The following is an 18,326-nucleotide window of genomic DNA, read 5'->3' as shown; positions in this document are numbered from 1 at the left end:
GTTGTTAGTAATTAGGAGCAAAGGCAAGAAAGGTGACATCAGGCCACTGAAGTAACATCTCCATCATACTTTTCAATTCTTTCATGCTGTTTTCCCCAAGTTTGGGTCTCTGGGCAGGGGCATGTATTTTCTTATTGTGCTTGTATTTGCATTTGATTGGGGGGTTTTTGATCCCCCCCTTTAACAGATCTACTCTTCATTTCATTCAAGGATTTACAGTTAGCAGGAAAGACCCTTTTTTTTCTTTTCCTTTTCTTCTGATGACTTTTACTGCCTCTATTATGTTACTTTGGGAGCAGTAATAATCTAGCTCGTTCCACCTACCACTAAACACCCCGGCTCATGTAGTCCTTATATATTTCTCCGTCTCCCCCAGTGTACATGTGTATTTTAGATTGCAATAATTATATCAGGAACAACAAAGGATTAAATGTTCTGCCATTACCCACGGCAACTCACCACTACCTTCTGTGCAGACCGTATAGGATCATTCAATCCCGCTGCACTTTCGGTCCCTGCCGCGGCCTTCAAATCAGGTTCCAGCAAGGTCCAGGTGGATCAGTGGGGGGACTCTATGTCTCAAGTGGCCTGGGGTGTTTCAGGGTCTCCCAAGGCTACTGTCTCACTGTTCTCCTGTTTCTTTAGGACCGTTTGTCACATTCAAAGCTTCCGCCATAGTCCCCGTCACATGGTCAATCACATGGACGCTCTCACCTTCCCCTTCTCCTCCGGTTCCACTGCCTCCAGTTCCCAATCAGTCGGGGGGGTCCAGCGCTCCTCCCCAAACACCGCCACCCGTGATTTTCCCAAGGGTCCACCTCCAGGCACCACCGATAACTACCGGCCCCCTGTCATCGACCTGCCACTGGGGCTGCCCACACTTGGAGTCCCCGCGGGATCCGACACCACACCGGCCCAGGCCTCAGGTAGGGCAGATAGCTTTCAAACGTGGTGGGCGTCTGGAGCTCCTACTCCTCACAGCACCATGTTCAGGCCCCTCCCCCCCTCTTTGACACATATTGACTATGCCCTGTGAGCAGGCGCTGCTGTGTCACACATTTCACAGAGTCTGCCTTCTGAACTACAGAGGTGCTGAAAGGAGGAGTTTCAGAAGGCAGAGTCAGTACAGGAATCACAGCTTGCAGACAGCAAGGTACCATGAGCTATGTATTCCCTAAACATTGAAATGAAATAGGTTGCAAAGCATGCATAGAATCCAAGAAGTTGAGCTTATACTGGATTGTCAGAAATAACTATTATTTGTGTTCTATTGCACTGCTAATGTTTTTAAATGAAAGTGTACGCTAAGACTATAGATCTCCTTTAAGTGAAATGTACCTTTGTTTTATCAGTATAAACTAGGGATGCACAGATACTGATACCGGTATCGATAGTCAGTATTTTCAGGAGTACTCATACTCATGAAAATGCTTCTGATACCGGAAACGGATACTTTGTGGTGTGATTTGCATCAATACAAATTGCCCCGCAAAGATTGACATGCAATTTGAGCAAGGAGAGGAGAAAAAGTGGCAGGAATTTTAAATCCCCACTGCTTTCTCTCCTCTCCTACCACTGAGAATATGGAGCATCTGCCACCATAGTTTACATCCCCACACACCCAGTCTCTTTATCTGCGTGAAAACCTCCCTGCACCATTCCTGTGCGTTTTATTTGGGGGGGGGGGCTGTCGGGTTCACTGTATGTGGCCCCGTGGTTTCTAACAGCAGGACTGAACTTAGGTGTGGAAAAGTTTAGAACTTTTTCTGAGGTGTGAGTCAGAAAATGACCATTCATTTTGTTTAGTTTTGCAGCAGAGTAGGAATAGAATACCTGCCACATTAAACTGTGATCACGTATAAGAGATTTCCTATCATTTCTTATTGGGATGAAACTCTTTTATTCATTGAAATATGGAAGGGATAAAACCTCAACTTAATGTAATTGTCTTTGTCTTTCTGTCGACTGTTCCTCAATTCCTATCCTGCTGTCACAGGTGCTGGAGGTGAGGTGAATCTCCCTAACAAAGTTAAGGACAAAAATAAAAGTGAGATTAAGGTTAATTTAGTAGTACAAAATTTATACTGTAATGTTGAAAATTGTAACGTTTTGTAACTTCTACCAGTCACGTTTTGATACAGGTTCTAACCCTCATCCACTCAATCCAAAACTGCAAAGAAAAAGAATTTTTAAATATTTTAGTTCATTTAATTGGTATGTATAAAAATATGGCTCAAGATAAACTACTTTGATACAAAATGGAGAATAAATTAACAAAGATAAGCATATGAAAAGTCATTCTGAAGACAGCTGCTTAACCGAGTACAGCAACCCAACAACTCTTATAAAAACTGGAGGAAAGGAAAACATTGCCATGGTTCCCATTTTTAAGTGTAAATGAACGTGGACATTTTGATTCAAATTTCTACTCTGGTTTCTGGTTTTTGTGAGCTATACAGATTTTCCTTTCACCAAGTCTTATAGATAAGACTATTTGTTAAGAGAATTAAATGGTATATTGCTTCAGAATCTTCCCAAGTCCATCCCTGTTAGTGGCCTACAGATATAGAGTGCTTCTGTCCACAGTTGAGATGAGGATCTTGTATAGCTTTCCACATGATCAGTATCTGATATGGCACAAAACGGTGTACCATTAGAAGTTCTCTATAAAAGCATGGGTCAAAAGAGTCTACTTTGGCAGATTTCACATTCACTCCTACTGTTCTCATTCCTATGTGAGAGCCTGGGACTAAGCCAGCCTTTGCCAGACACATGCCTAGATAAACATCATCAATAGGGATTAGGGGAATTTCTAAGGATTTATTATAAATGACATGAGCAGTGTATCTGGATAGCAAAATTCCCCCACCAGCACAATACATTGGGTAGGAATTGGAGCTAGCGATCTGTTCTGGTACATAATATTTGCTACCAGTATTACGATCAGGCTTCACATCAGTTATCAGCTGTCCAACAAAGAGGTGATTATCTGCATCCAGTCCACTTAGATAGGTGACAACATTAAAGGTATTAACAAATACATCATCATCTCCATTAAAAAGAAACTTAGCTCCTGGGCAGCTATCCACAAACCATTTATGAAAGAGGAGCTGTTTCAATGTCAGATTAAAAAATGTGTCATGGAAGTTCCACTGTAATATATCACCGTAGGTTTCACTTTCGATTTTTAGAAGTTGCCTTAATTGTTTGTCCTCGCTCTCATTTTTGGAAGTTCCAGAAAGAAAAATCCTTCTGATATGGGCACCGTTATAGCTGTTTTCCTCCCCCCAAGTCTGGCGAATGATGGCTCTTCTTTCATAATTCCCAGGGGAAGTCTTTATGGCAAGAAGCAGAAATACCCTTTTGGATTTAGCTCTTCCACCACACTTCTGTGGTGCATTAAGAATCTGTGGAAAGCTTGTGCAGTGTTTATATCTCAAAAAGTCTTTAATGTGTGCAGGTAATTTGGAAAATTTATAAATACTTTCCACTGAGGAGTTCTCCTGACAGTGGGAGACCCATTCAAGTTTCTTTAAGGTAGCAGGTTCAGAGGTAACATGAGGAGTGAGAATTGGCTGATCTTCAATCTCTTCAATTCCATCTTTTCTTTCTTGCATAATGAACAAGAGACCAACAATCCCCACACACAGCAGTAGTATGCTTCCCACCTTGACAATAGGCCGCCTCATATTGATGCTGTGAAAAACAAATAAAACTGCTTAAAGAAAGTCTAATTTTGTCAAAACTACAATGCAATATTTCATAAATCTGTTTTATAAAGCTGTATTTATGCAAAGAGCAAACCCTTGAAAATCTGCTATTTCAGTGTTTAATAGGTGCTGCAGAGTTTCTGTGAGTCTCTATGAGCAAAAAAAAAAGTTGCAGGTATAAAGTACAGGCATATTGTACAGGTATATCTGAAACAGCCTCCAAAGCCTCTACAGCCAAATAATAGGCCATTCTGACAGGCTACAAAAGACTGAATTTAAGCTGCTTTGCTTGCAAGGCAAAACACATGGCTGTAGGACTTACTGCATCCAGCAAGTTCCAGAACTTCTTTTGGGAAACACACGTCAAACGATTTGGTTTGCGTGATTGTAGTGCAATTTGTCACATGACAATTGCGGCAGAATTGCCCCACATTTTTAGGTGCCATTGAAATGAATGACACCTGAACACACCAATGTGCAATTTGACATTTTAACAGTGCGCTTTGAAATCGTGATCAGAATCATGACGATTCTGCCTGCGATTCAAAGCACCTGTATACAAACGGAACCTCAAGCAAAACAGGTTAATTGTAGCTTCATGATTGCCATCTACATTATTCCAGTTATGTAAAAGGGAATCTGCAGACCTGCATTTTGTGTGCATATGAAACTTAAAACACCCATCTACACAAGTTCTTAATCATCAATTCTAATATCTCTCAGGGATTCAGTATCTGTACATGGGTTCCAATCTGCCACAGCCATTGTAAGATGATTCCTTTCTCCATACTAGGCATGTTATTTATTTTATGTAAAAGAGAATGCAATAGTGTGGAGGGAACATTCCAATCAGGGGCATTGCTAGCGGGGTGCTTGGGAGTACGGAAACGGGTGCACAGATGTGAGTGGAGCCTCATTGTTCTGTGTAAACACACCAATTTCACTTTCAGGCCCCATTCACATCTAGCATAGCGGGAGCGCACGTTTTTTGGCTTGTTTTTCCCTTGACACGCATAAGGCAGCCCGTTGATTTCAGTGGGCTGCGCAACATGTGGCTCATTGGCATATTGTGGGTTGCACGTTTTTTACTGTGCGTTTTGCTGCGTTCGCCACTCCTTTTTTAACATAGCAAAATGTTTGTTTGCTTCTGTATTTGGTGTGCCATTAACAATTAATGGCACCGAAAGCACAAGTACTTAATTTTAGGTGTATAAAGGTGGCCATACACTACACAATCTAATTGTACAATCTCTGTACGCTCTCCTTTAGAGTTACCAAAACTATATAATAGGAGGAAACACCACCTATCTAATCACTGTTTCCAATCAGGCAGGCCCTTACACTACATAGATGATGGTAGACCTAAAGCATGGAGAAAAATCGATGCCTGTGTATTTAGTGAGAAAATGTGCTCCTGGAAGTGGGTGGGAGGTAGGAGGGTAGATGATGCAGGGTGTGTGCTAATGAGGTCAGCTGGTCAATTCCTACCTGTGTCATGAACCTAAAGTCTCTCCAGGAAGTAAGGGAGAAGTAATGGAGTTTTTTTTTTCATACAGCCAAATGGAAGTAAGAGCGTGTAGAATAAATGGAAAGCATTTTTATTTCTACATAAGAAGTACATAAATGCTTTATTGGTACTTAGAGGAGCTGGAAAACAAAGGTGAACTAAGCCTTTAAGAACACTGTAAAGATGTGGTGGACTATTTTTTGTGGTTATGTTAGACTTTTACACAAATCTGTTTTACGACAACTGGAATATTTTGTTTGTCGATCACTTAGCGCCTCCTTAGATCTGTATTTTATTGCAGCTGTAATGGTATTATATGGTTGAGGTATGGTGACTTTTTTTATTTATGATGTTTGCATTGTAAGTTGTATTGACCTTTTGTGCACTTGGTGATTCAACACACGTCCTCTAAGGTGCAGTGTTGAAAGGTTTATTATGTTTATTTTATTCCCACAGTCTCTTTAGTTCAACCCCAGGCCACATTTGGTCTATACAACGGGAGAAAAATGTCACACTGACCATGAAGAAACACCCACTTGCTGGCAACACCCACAAGTAGGCAGTGGGCGAAGTGCAAGGTGTGCTACATTACCACTCCCTCTTGCACTCCCAGTGCCAACACTTCCCAAAAAATTGTCTGGAGCTGCCCCGATTCCATTATGCATGGGAAGATCCAAAACACTAAGGTGGCCAAGAACACAGCCAGGAATAATAGAGGCATCTCACTAGAAGTCACCAAAGGATGTAAGAAGCCAAACAAAACACTTGCATTAGGCTCTATCTATAAATAAAATATTCCTGGGCAGACTGATCCTTTGAAAATATTCATAAATAAAGTATGGTATTGAAAAACAGCATATAAAACTGAATTTAAGATTATTATAGATTAGATATTCAGTGAAAAAGTAGTTCCCGAGAATTAAAAATAAAGGATAAATTATAAGTAATTGCTCTACAAGAAAAATCTTTAACCACTTGCCCTCCTGAGGATTTACCCCCCCCCCCTTCCTGACCAGGCCTCTTTTTGCTACTTGGTGCTGCACTAATTCAACTGATAATTGCACCCAAACAAAATTTACGTCCTTTTTCACACAAATAGAGCTTTCTTTCGGTGGTGTTTGATCACCTGTGCACTTTTTATTTCTCATGCTATAAACAAAAAAAGACCAAAAATGCTGAAGAAAAACGATATTTTTTTACTTTCAGCTATAAAAAATATATAGTAAACTCAAAGTTAGTTATAAATTTAGGTCAAAATGTATTCTGCTACATGTTTTTGGTAAAAAAAAAATCCCAATAAGTGTTTATTATTATTATTACATCTTGTTTATATAGCGCCAAAGGGTTTGCTCAGCGCTGTACAATAGGGGGGACAATACATGGCACAGTACAACAAAAACAGACAGGGTACGAGGGGTAAGAGGGCCCTACTCTTTCAAGCTTACAATCTAGGAGGGAGGGGGTAGTGGAACAATAGGGAGTGGCTGAGGGGAATGAAGTGGCTGAGGGGGATGAAGTGGTGGGAGGAATGAGGTAGAATGGCCGTTAGGTGAGGGTGGGGTAGGCTTCCCTGAAGAGATGGGTTTTGAGGGAGCGCCTGAATGTGGGGAGGGAAGGCGACAGTCGGATGGATTGGGGCAGTAATGGATTGTGTGAAAGTTATAGCGTCTACAAACTATGGTATAGATACTGCAATGTACGCCATTTTTTTGCTATACAGCGCTGCACTAGTTTAACGGACAATTGCGTGGTCATGCATTATGGTACATAAATTAAAGTTATGTCCTTTTTTTCACACAAATATAGCTTTCTTTTGGTGGTATTTGATCACCTGTGTGCTTTTTATTTTTGACGCTATAAACAGAAAAGTTTTTGAAGAAAATTTTTTTTTTAAAAAAAAACAATATTTTCTCATTTCAGTCATAAAAAAATATCCAAAAAAACTAAAATTTTGTCATAAATTTAGGCCAAAATGTATTCTGATACATGTTTTTGGTTAAAAAAAATCCCAGTAAGTGTATATTTATTGCTTTATGTGAAAGTTATAGTGTCTACAAACTATGGTATAGATAATGGAATTTACACAGCTTTTACTTTCTGACCACCCATCACATTTCTTGAGGTGCTAAAATACCAGGATAGTACAAACACCCTCAAATGACCCCTTTTCAGAAAGTAGACACCCTAAGCTATCTGCTGAGAGGCATATTGAGTCCATGGAAGATTTATTTTTTTTCCACAAGTTTCTGGAAATGGACAAAAACATTATTTTTTTTGCACAAAGTTGTCATTTAAATGATTTATTTCTCGCACAAGCCATGGGTATATGTGGAATTACACCCCAAAATACATTCTGCTACTTCTACCAAGCATGGGGATACTACGCGTGTGAGACTTTTTGGGAGCACTTTGAAAACCTGATGGTGCGTAACTTCCTCTTTCCACTTCCTCACTACCTATCACAGTTTCGAAGGCCCTGACATGCAAGGATAGCCCCAAACTCCCCCAAATGACCCCTTTCTGGAAAGTAAACACCCCAAGGAATTTAACCGCTTGCCGCCCTGCCACTGTATATATACATGTGCAGGGCGGCACTCAGGCACAAAACCACGTTTTAAAACGGGTTCCGCGCACCTGCCGTTTTCGCCAGCAGGGGGCGCACGCGCGTGCTCCCGCAGACTCGCGGGTGACACCATTCGATCTCGGAGGGATCAATCATTAGATTTCAGCCAGTGACGTCTGTTGACATTTACACAGGACAGGATATGATGTCATTCTTCTCTGCCTGGACACATTCCGTTCCAGACAGAGAAGAAGACATACAAAAAGTGAGTACAAAGCACTACACTAACAGTTAGAACACACCTAGGACACATTTAACCCCCTGATCGCCCCCCCCCCAGTTAACCCCTTCACTGCCCTGTCACCAGTGTCACTGATCGGTGAACCGATTTTTACTGATCACTGTATCAGTGTCGCTGGCGACTTCCGATAGTGTTAGCGCCCCTCCCAGTTAGCGCCAGATTGCTCGCTAGTGCACCAGAAATCCCATTTAACCCCTTGATCGCCCCTCTCCCCCCCCCCAGTTAACTCCTTCACTGCCCTGTCACCAGTGTCATTGATTACAGTGAACAGATTTTTACTGATCACTGTATTAGTGTCACTGGTGACATCCGATAGTGTTAGCGCCCCTCCCAGATAGCGCCAGTTTGCCGCTAGTACACAAGTAATCACATTTGACCCCTTGATTGCCAGGAACACGCTTACTTGCACGCTAAACCTCCATTGCTAGTATAGTGTCTGATTGGATCAATATCTTTGATCAGATCAGTGCTATACCAGCGTTCACATTACTATAGTATCCCCAAAAACGCAGCATTAGCGGGATCAGCCCCGACACCTGCCAGCACCTGTGTTTAGCCCCTACGCCCCCCCCTTCTCCCCCAGCAATTGCAGTGTCAGTAGATAACTGTCACTTGATACATATTACACACAAAACCACAGTGTTCACAGAATCAGGCCTGATCTCTGTTAGCACTTGTCGGTAAATTTTTTGTAGCGGTTCGAACAGTCCCTGACAGCCAGGCGCTCTTTTTCCCGTGAATCGCACTAGGTACCTGTAAATTTAGTGGCCAAAATGTCCAAGCAAAGGTACTCTAGTGAAGAGGCCTATAGGATTCTGAGCATGTCAAGTGAGAGCGAAGGGGAAGACTCACTGGCAGAATCAGGCTCAGAATACGAACCTATAGACAGCAGCGGCACCCTGACAGATAACTCAGACGACGAGGAAGAGGTCCCTGCTAAGATCAGGTGTACCCGATCCCATTCCTAGGTTGCTGAGGTGGTACAAATGCATGATGACTCTCATATGCAGCAGAGTGCCAGTACTAGTGCCGCACTACCTTTTGGTGAACTGGCGAGCACCAGCGGCCTAGTACATCCTGGTCGTATACATACCAGCACTGCAGTATCACTTGGTGACGTGGCGAGTCCCATAAGTCCAGTACAAGCTGGTGCGGTAGTGAGCACAAGTAGTGTCTCGCGGCCACCAAGAATTCGCAGACAGGCCCGTAGAGCCCCTAGTGTCCTTCCGGATGTGCTTGCAAATCCCGACTGGCAGCCCACAAATTCTGCAGCACACTTACTTCCCCCATTCACTGCCCAACCCGGAATTCAGGTGGAAACAGCAAATTTAAATACTCCCCTTGATTTTTGGAGCTTTTTTTCACAGAAGATCTTTATGCATTGATTGTGGATCAAAGCAATTTATATGCACGACAATATATCGCCACCAACCCAAATTCATACCTTGCCAGACCATTCGCATGGAAACTCATTACGGTTTCCGAATTTGAAGTTTTTTTGGGCGTAACCCTCAACATGGGCATTAATAATAAAAATCAATTGTGGTTGTATTGGTCCACAGACCCGCTTGTTCACATGTCCGTGTTCTCTGCTGCCATGGCCAGGCATAGATATGAGAAGATAATGCGTTTTATGCACTTCTATGACAACACACTTGGCTCCACAAAATTCGGCCCCTCGTAAATCACTTTAACCAAAAATTTGCAGATGTGTATACTCCCCATAAAAACATCTGCATCGATGAGTCCCTCATTCAATATTCTGGCCGCCTTCTAATCAAACAAGCGTGCCAGATATGGGATCAAGATGTATAAGACCTGTGAGAGGGCAACAGGCTATACATGTAAGCTTCGGATTTACGAGGGAAAAGACAGTCACTTAGAGCCCCCCGGATGCCCAGACTACATGGGGAGCAGGGGCAAGATAGTTTGGGACTTGGCGTCATCCTTTTTCCATATGGGGTACCACTTATACGTGGACAATTTTTATTCAAGCGTGCCACTATTTAGACATTTGTTCAATCTGGGAATTTGCGCATGTGGCACTGTGCGATCTAATCGCCGGGGCTTCCCCCAACGGCTTGTAAATACCCGTCTTAAAAAGGGGGAAAAAGCCTGCTTGAGAAATGAAGAATTGCTCGCAGTGAAGTGGAAGGACAAACGGGATGTTTACCTCCTGTCTTCCATTCACGCAGATATGTCCGTCCAAATTACCACGGCAGCTGGTGTTGTTGAGAAGCCCCTCTGTGTCCACGATTATAACCTTAACATGGGAGGGGTGGACTTCAACGACCAGATGATGAAGCCGTACTTACTTTCCCGAAAAGCCAAACGCTGGTACATAAAAGTGTCAGTTTATTTATTTCAATTGGCTGTATATAATGCTTTTGTCACTATAAAGCAACTAGACATAGTGGATCATACCTAAATTTCCAGTTAGAGATCAACAGGGCCTTTCTGTATCCAGAAGGTGCTGCGCCCCAAACCCCTATCCCAGATGCAGTTAGCCGTCTGCATGAGAAACATTTTCCCGATACCATTCCTGGTACCCCAACCCAAAGAAGACCCGAAAAAAGATGTTGTGTCTGCAGCAAACGTGGAATTAGGCGTGAGAGCCGCTATTGTTGTCCCTCCTGTCCTGGCCAACCTGGCCTCTGCGTCAAGCTCTGCTTCCGCCTCTACCATACACTAGTTGACTATTAGTATAGGGTACAGCACGGCACAGATCAGGGCACATTTACACAGGGTCTCAAAAGATGTTAAGTAGTCAGGAAACTGGCTATCGCATTTGGAGAGACCCTACCAGCTGTTTTAAAAATGTTTAAAGTTTGAAAAAAAAAAGTTAAAAAAAAAAAAAATTAAAAATACAAATCCCCCCCAAAAAATAAAAAAATTTAAATACCAAAAATAGTTATAGTTTTTTTTGTTGTCATTTTTGTGATTGTTCTACTTTTACTGTTTTATTGTTACTATTTTATTGTTAACCATTTCTGTTTGCAAGAATGCTTTCAGCTGCAACACTGACCTGTTTATTCTGACAGCAACAGGAACTTGCTCTCAGAATAGACATAAGTCAGCGTGGGCAGCGCTGTTGGATGAGATTTTTCATCCGCAGTTAAAAAAAAGAGAATATATGCCAAAGCATGGGGGCCTGGGGTGGCCAGTGGGTGGATGGCCCCTATGCTTCGGCATATATATTTTATATTTGTTGGCACATTTCATGTGTGCCCACTATTAGAAGTGGGTGGATGCAGGGAGGTTTCTAATGGTGGGCATACCACCACACACTTTTCCTTGCAGAGATATTTCAATTATAAAGTTGTTTTATTGAGTTAATGTTTTATTGTTAACCATTGTTGATTTCTTTGCAGGAATGTCAAACTGCAGCACTGACCTGTTTATTCTGACAGCAACAGGGTTTTGCTTTCAGAATAGACATAAGTAGGTGTGTGCAGTGCTGACGGATGAACATTTTCAGCCGCAGTTAAAAAAAAGAGAATATATGCCAAAGCATGGGTCCTGGGGTGGCCAGTGGGTGGATGGCCCCCATGCTTCGGCATATATATTTTATATTTGTTGGCACATTTCATGTGTGCCCACCATTAGAAGTGGGTGGATGCAGGGAGGTTTCTAATGGTGGGCATACCACACACTTTTTCTGGCAGAGATTTCTTCTCTTTTTTTTCCATTCAGCCCACAGGCTGCATAAAGAAAAAAAGAACATAGCATATACACCCAACAAGGACCAGCGACGTACTGGTACATCACTGGACTTTGAATGGTTATACCAGGGTGATGCCTGCAGAAGCAGGCATCATCCTGGTATCATTTTTTTCAGCCGGCAATGGGCTTTCATGTAAAAGCATTCCTAGTGGTTAATTAGCTGCAGGATTGCCTTTACAAGCAGCGGGAGAAAATGCCCCCCCTCCCCCTCCCTGAGATAGCATTAAAAGTGATTAAAAAAAAAAAAAAATCAAAGGGACAGTGTAAAAATAAATAAATCAGAAAAAAAAAAAAAAAAAAAAAAAAAAAAAGGACCCTCGCCCATCCGCACACCTGCGGTCGTGAGCGTTGACCCTGTGCCAGTATGGAAACAGCGATTGCACCATGCATGTGAGGTATCGCCATGAACGTCAGATCAAGGGAAGTAATTATAGCTCTGTAAATCTAAAATGGTAGCTTGTAAAGGCTTTTAAAGCATTGCCTATAGATATTAAAAATGTATGCAGTTTGTCGCCATTGCACAGGGCATGCGTAATGTCATGTTTGGTATCTATTTACTCAGCATAGCATCATATTTTATATCATACCAAATAATTGGCCAATATATTGTGTTTTTGTGCATTAAAAGTAAAAAAAGTGTATATTTTTCAAAAAAATTGCGTTTGAAAAATCGCTGTGTAAGTAATATGTGAGATAAAAAAATCGCACCACCCACCATTTTATTTACTAGGGTGTCTGCTCTAAAAAAATATATAATGTTTGGGGGTTCACTTTAATTTCCTAGCAAAAATACTGATTTTTTTCATGTGAACAAAAAGTGTCAGAAAAGGCTTGGTCTTCAGGTGGTTAGAAGAGTGAGTGATGTGTGGCATAAACTTCTAATGCTGGGCATAAAATGCCCCCACCCCTCAAAATGACCCCTTTTTGGAAAGTAGACACCCCAAACTATTTGCTGAGAGGCATGTTCAATCAATAGAAGAATTTATTTTTTTACCACAAGTTTTTGGAAAATGACACAAAAAAAATTACACAAAATTGTCATTGAAATAATTTATTGCTCACACAAGCCATATGTATATGTGGAATTACTCCCCAAAATACATTCTGCTACTTCTCCCGAGTATGGGGGTACCACATATGAGAGACTTTTTGGCAGTCTAGCCAAGTACAGGACCCCAAAATCCAATAAGCACCTTCAGGCTTTTAAAGGGCGTTATTTCCTCATTACACTTCCTGACTACCTATAACAGTTTCGGAGGCCCTGGAATGCCAGAATAACACCAACCCCCCCCCAAATGACCCCTTTTTGGAAAGTAGACACCCAAAAGGAATTTGATAAGAAGCATGGTAAGTATTTTGAAGATCTCATTTGTTGCCACAAGTTTTTGGAAAATGAAGAAAGAAAATAAAAACATATTTTTTCTTTTCTTTTTTATATTTCAAAACCTTGTGAGAAAAAATGAGATCTGCAAAATACTTACCATGCCTCTTTTTAAATTCCTTGGAGTGTCTACTTTCCAAAAAGGGGTCATTTGGGGGGGGGGGTTTGGTGCTATCCTGGCATTTCAAGGCCTCCGAAACTGTTTTCAAAGTGGTCATTGGATTTCAGGCTCCTGTATGTGGCTAGGCTCCCAAAAAGTGTCACACGTGTGGTATCCTCATACTCGGTAGAAGTAGCAGAATGTATTTTGGGGTGTAATTCCACATATACCTATGGCTTGTGCAAGAAATAAATCATTTAAATGACCATTTTGTGTAAAACAAAAACAAAAAAAAAAAGTTTTTGTCATTTTCCAAAAACTTGTGGAAAAAAAATAAATCTTCCATGGACACAATGGGGTTTATTTACTAAAGCTGGAGAGTCCAAAATCAGACTCCCTTCTGCATAGAAACCAATCAGCTTCTAACCTCAGCTTGTTCAATGAAGCTTTGGCAATGAAACCTGGAAGCTGATTGGTTTCTATGCAGAAGGGAGTCTGATTTTGGACTCTCCAGCTTTAGTAAATAAACCCCAATATGTCTCTCAGCAGATAGCTTAGGGTGTCTGCTTTCCAAAAAGGGGTCATGTGGGGGTGTTTGTATTATCCTGGTATTTTAGCACCTCAAGAGATGTGATGGGCGGTCAGAAAGTAAAAGCTGTGTAAATTTCAAATTATCTATACCATAGTTTGTAGACGCTATAACTTTCACACAAAGCAATCAATATACACTTATTGGGATTTGTTTTACCAAAAACATGTAGCAGAATACATTTTGGCTTAAATTTATGACTAACTTTGAGTTTACGATATATTTTTTATAGCTGAAAGTAGAAAATATTGTTTTTTTTCAAAATTTGTGTTTTTTTTGTTTATAGCGCAAAAAATAAAAAGCACACAGGTGATCAAATACCACCAAAAGAAAGCTCTATTTGTGTGAAAAAAAGGACGTAAATTTCGTTTGGGTACAGCATTGCATGACTGCGCAATTATCAATTGAATTAGTGCAGCGCTGTATAGCAAAAAAAGGCATAAATTACAGTATCTATACCATAGTTTGTAGACGCTATAACTTTCACACAAAGCAATCAATATACACTTATTGAGATTTTTTTTACCAAAAACATGTAGCAGAATACATTTTGGCTTAAATTTATGACTAACTTTGAGTTTACGATATATTTTTTAAAGCTGAAAGTAGAAAATATTGTTTTTTTTCAAAATTTTCGTGTTTTTTTTGTTTATAGCGCAAAAAATAAAAAGCACACAGGTGATCAAATACCACCAAAAGAAAGCTCTATTTGTGTGAAAAAAAGGACGTAAATTTCGTTTTGGGTACAGCATTGCATGACCGCGCAATTATCATTTGAATTAGTGCAGCACCAAACAGCAAAAAAAGGCCTGGTCATTAAGGGGGGTAAATCCTCAGGAGCTCAAGTGGTTAAAAAGAGGCATGTTGAGTATTTTGCAGATCTAATTTTTTCTCACAAGGTTTTGAAATATAAAAAAAGAATAGAAAAAATATGTTTTTGTTTTTTTTTCATTTTCCAAAAACTTGTGGCAACAATTGAGATCTGCAAAATACTTACCATGCTTCTTAGCAAATTCCTTGGGGTGTCTACTTTCCAAAAAGGGGTCATTTGGAGGGTTTGGTGCTATCCTGGCATTTCAGGGCCTCCAAAACTGTTATAGGTAGTCTGGAAGTGTTATGAGGAAATAAAGCCCTTTAAAAGCCTGAAGGTGCTTATTGGATTTTGGGGTCCTGTACTTGGCTAGACTGCCAAAACGTCTCTCACATGTGGTACCATACTTGGGAGAAGTAGCAAAATGTATTTTGGGGAGTAATTCCACATATACCCATGGCATGTGTGAGCAGTAAATCATTTAAGTGACAATTTTGTGTAAAAAAAAAATAAAAATGTTTTTGTCATTTTCCAAAAACTTGTGGTAAAAAAATAAATTCTTCTATTGATTCAACATGCCTCTCAGCAAATAGTTTGGGGTGTCTACTTTCCAAAAAGGGGTTGTTTTTGGGGGTGGGTGCATTTTATGCCCAGCATTAGAAGTTTATGCCACACATCATTCACTCTTCTAACCACCTGAAGGTCAAGCCTTTTCTGACACTTTTTGTTCACATGAAAAAAATCTGTTTTTTTTGCTAGGAAATTAATGTAAACCCCCAAACATTATATATTTTTTAAAGCAGATACCCTAGTGAATAAAATGGTGGGTACTACAATTTTTTATGGCACATAGTACTCGCACAGTGAAAAGCAAATTTAAAAAAAAAATACACTTTTTTTACTTTTAATGCACAACAACACAATATATTGGCCAATTATTTAGTAAAATATAAAAGATAATGGTATGTCGAGTAAATACATACCAAACATGACATGCTTTAAAACTGCACATGCCCCATGCAATGGTGACAAACTGCATACATCTTTAATATCCATAGGCAACGCTTTAAAAGCTACCATTTTAGATTTACAGAGGAGGTGCTGTTCATATCCTGTGAAACTGAAGTGATGAAATGCTTGTAGCTTCCGAATTCTTAGACTATAGAGATGATTGGCACCACTCTGGTCTCCAATCAGCTCTATGGTCAGCTGGCAGAAACACCGGCTGCATTCTCAGGTTCCCCCGATGGCACGGGACTGCCCGAGAAGGCCGTGGAAGGCAGCGGGAGAGGGGGCATCATCTCCCACTGCTTATAAAAGCAATCCTGCAGCTAATTAGCCACTAGGATTGCTTTTACATGAAAACCGATCGCCGGCTGAAAAAAACTATACCAGGATGATGCCTGCAGCTGTAGGCATCATCCTGGTATAACCATTCAAAGTCCAGTGATGTACCAGTACATCGCTGATCCTTGTTGGGTGTATATGCTATGTTCTTTTTTTTGTATGCAGCGAGTGGACTGAATGAAAAAAAGAAAAATCTCTGCCAGAAAAAGTGTGGTATGCCCACCATTAGAATATACCGCCCTGCATCCACCCACTTCTAATGGTGGGCACACATTAGGTCACACTTTGTCACAAGCGCCAGTTCCAAGATTGTATAAATGTCTAAATAGTGGCACGCTTGAATAAAAATTGTCCACGTGTAAGTGGTACCCCATATGGAAAAAGGATGACACCAAGTCCCAAACTATCTTGCCACTGCTCCCCATGTAGTCTGGGCATCCGGGGGGCTCCACGTGACTATCATTTCCCTCGTAAATCCGAAACTTAGAAGTATAGCCTGTTGTCCTCTCACAGGTCTTTTACATCTTGACCCCATTTCTGGCACGCTTGCAGGGGAGAAATTGTTTGAATGCAAGGCTGCCAGAAAAATTAATGAGGGACTCATCAATGCAGATGTTTTGCTGGGGAGTATACACATCTGCAAATTTTTGGTTAAGGTGATTTGCAAGGGGCTGAATTTTGTGGAGCCGGTCAAATTCAGGGTTACCCAAGGATGACAGAGTGTATTGTTGTTGAAATGAATAAAACACATTATACTCTCATATCTATGTGTGAGGGACCGCCGAGCGGCACCACTAGCACTACACCGGTCAGGCGTGCCCAGAGCGCGGAATCTAAGCCCCAGGGTACTTGTTCACCAGGGCCCCTGATGGTGGGGATGGACTTGTAGTACCCTGAGACCAGGTCGCCTCTACTGAGCACACCTGTCAGTGGTAGGGGTGTCCGCCAGGGGTTCCAACCAGGGAGAGCCAAATGTGAGGAGGTCGGGTGACCCTGATGGGATGGATGGATGGATGGCTGAGCAAGTGCGTAGTCAGACAGGCCGAGTCGGTAATGTAGAGGACGGTAAGGTACAAGGGAGCAGGCAGAGAATCGTCGGGTCACACGCCAGGTCAGCAACAGGAGGTCAGATCTACAGAGGGGCATCCAGGGAGAGAGGTCAGGCAAGCAAGGGTCTGGGCAGGAGAAATCAGCAAGGTCAAGAGCAATCCGGGTCAATAACTTACAGGATACAGGTTCACAGGATCAGGAATGCAGGTAAGACCAGAAGGCAACGAAATGACAGCTCAGGGACCTTTAAATATCCCGCCCTGCGCTGCCATTGGTGCCCAGCGGGCGGCCGCGGCTTCTACTGCGCATGCGCAAACTCGAACGCCGCGGCCGGCCCGGACCTAGTGCCCGTGTACTGGGAGGAGCAGTGCGCCTGCGCCGGGACCATCGAGGGACGGATCGCGGGGATCCCTGACATTGCCCCCCCCCCCTACGGGCAACCTCCGGATGCCCACCCGATCTCTCCACCACGGGTGATCACAAAGAAACCTCCGGACAAGCCTAGGTGCATGGACATTATGGGCTGGTTCCCACGAATTGTCCTCAGGGCCGTAGCCCTTCCACTTGATGAGAAATTGGGTCTGGCCCCCCCTTCGACGGCACTTCAAGATTGCCTCCACCTCGAATTCCTCTTCCTCTTCAACCGTTACGGCCTCCGGGGGCCTGGATTCCCGTTCCGGGAAGGCATCAGGGACTACCGGTTTCAACAGGGACACGTGGAAGACAGGGTGGATCTTGAGTGTGTCAGGGAGAACAAGTTCATAGGCCACCTCATTGACCATCCGTTTGATGCAAAAAGGGCCTATGAATTTAGGTCCCAACTTCTTCGACGGGCAAAGCATCCTCAAGTTTGACGTAGCCAGCCAAACCTTCTCTCCGGGCTGCAACACCAGGTTCCCTCTTCGCTTCCTATTGAAAGCCTTCTTGTAGTCTTCTTGGGCTTGACGGATGGCTTCCTGTAATTTCTTATTGTTGGAGGTGAAGAAGGTCAGTGCATCCTGCGTCGCTGGAATCGGGCATTCCGGGACCAAGTCCGGGAGGAAGACCGGATGAAACCCATAGTTGGCGAAGAACGGGGACTGCCCAGTTGCTGAATGGCAAGCGTTGTTGTACGCGAATTCTGCCAAAGGGAGGAGTGGCGCCCAGTCGTCCTGAGAGAATGATGTGTAGCATCGCAGGTATTGCTCCAGGGTCTGATTGGTCCTCTCGGTCTGGCCATTGGTCTGAGGGTGAAATGCCGAGGA

At 42.3% G+C, this 18,326-nt stretch overlaps 1 protein-coding gene across 3 annotated transcripts in view; it reads right to left on the bottom strand.

Moving 5' to 3' along the window:
- Positions 1-2,186: 2,186 nt before the first annotated feature.
- LOC149470079 (acetylgalactosaminyl-O-glycosyl-glycoprotein beta-1,3-N-acetylglucosaminyltransferase-like) overlaps positions 2,187-18,326 on the bottom strand; it is a 97,072-nt gene continuing 80,932 nt past the window's right edge. For all 3 annotated transcript variants that reach the window (XM_089667656.1, XM_089667655.1, XM_089667657.1), the window contains one exon: positions 2,187-3,696. In XM_089667656.1, the coding sequence (XP_089523782.1) occupies positions 2,550-3,696 (1,147 nt within the window). In that variant the 3' untranslated portion in view covers positions 2,187-2,549. The remainder of the gene's footprint in view (positions 3,697-18,326) is intronic.

This window comes from Staurois parvus, unplaced genomic scaffold, assembly GCF_062004578.1.
Source record: "Staurois parvus isolate SC_StPar_1 unplaced genomic scaffold, SC_StPar_1.0 ptg000053l, whole genome shotgun sequence".
Classification (NCBI taxonomy): domain Eukaryota; kingdom Metazoa; phylum Chordata; class Amphibia; order Anura; family Ranidae; genus Staurois; species Staurois parvus.
This window is presented reverse-complemented; position numbering and strand designations above follow the sequence as displayed.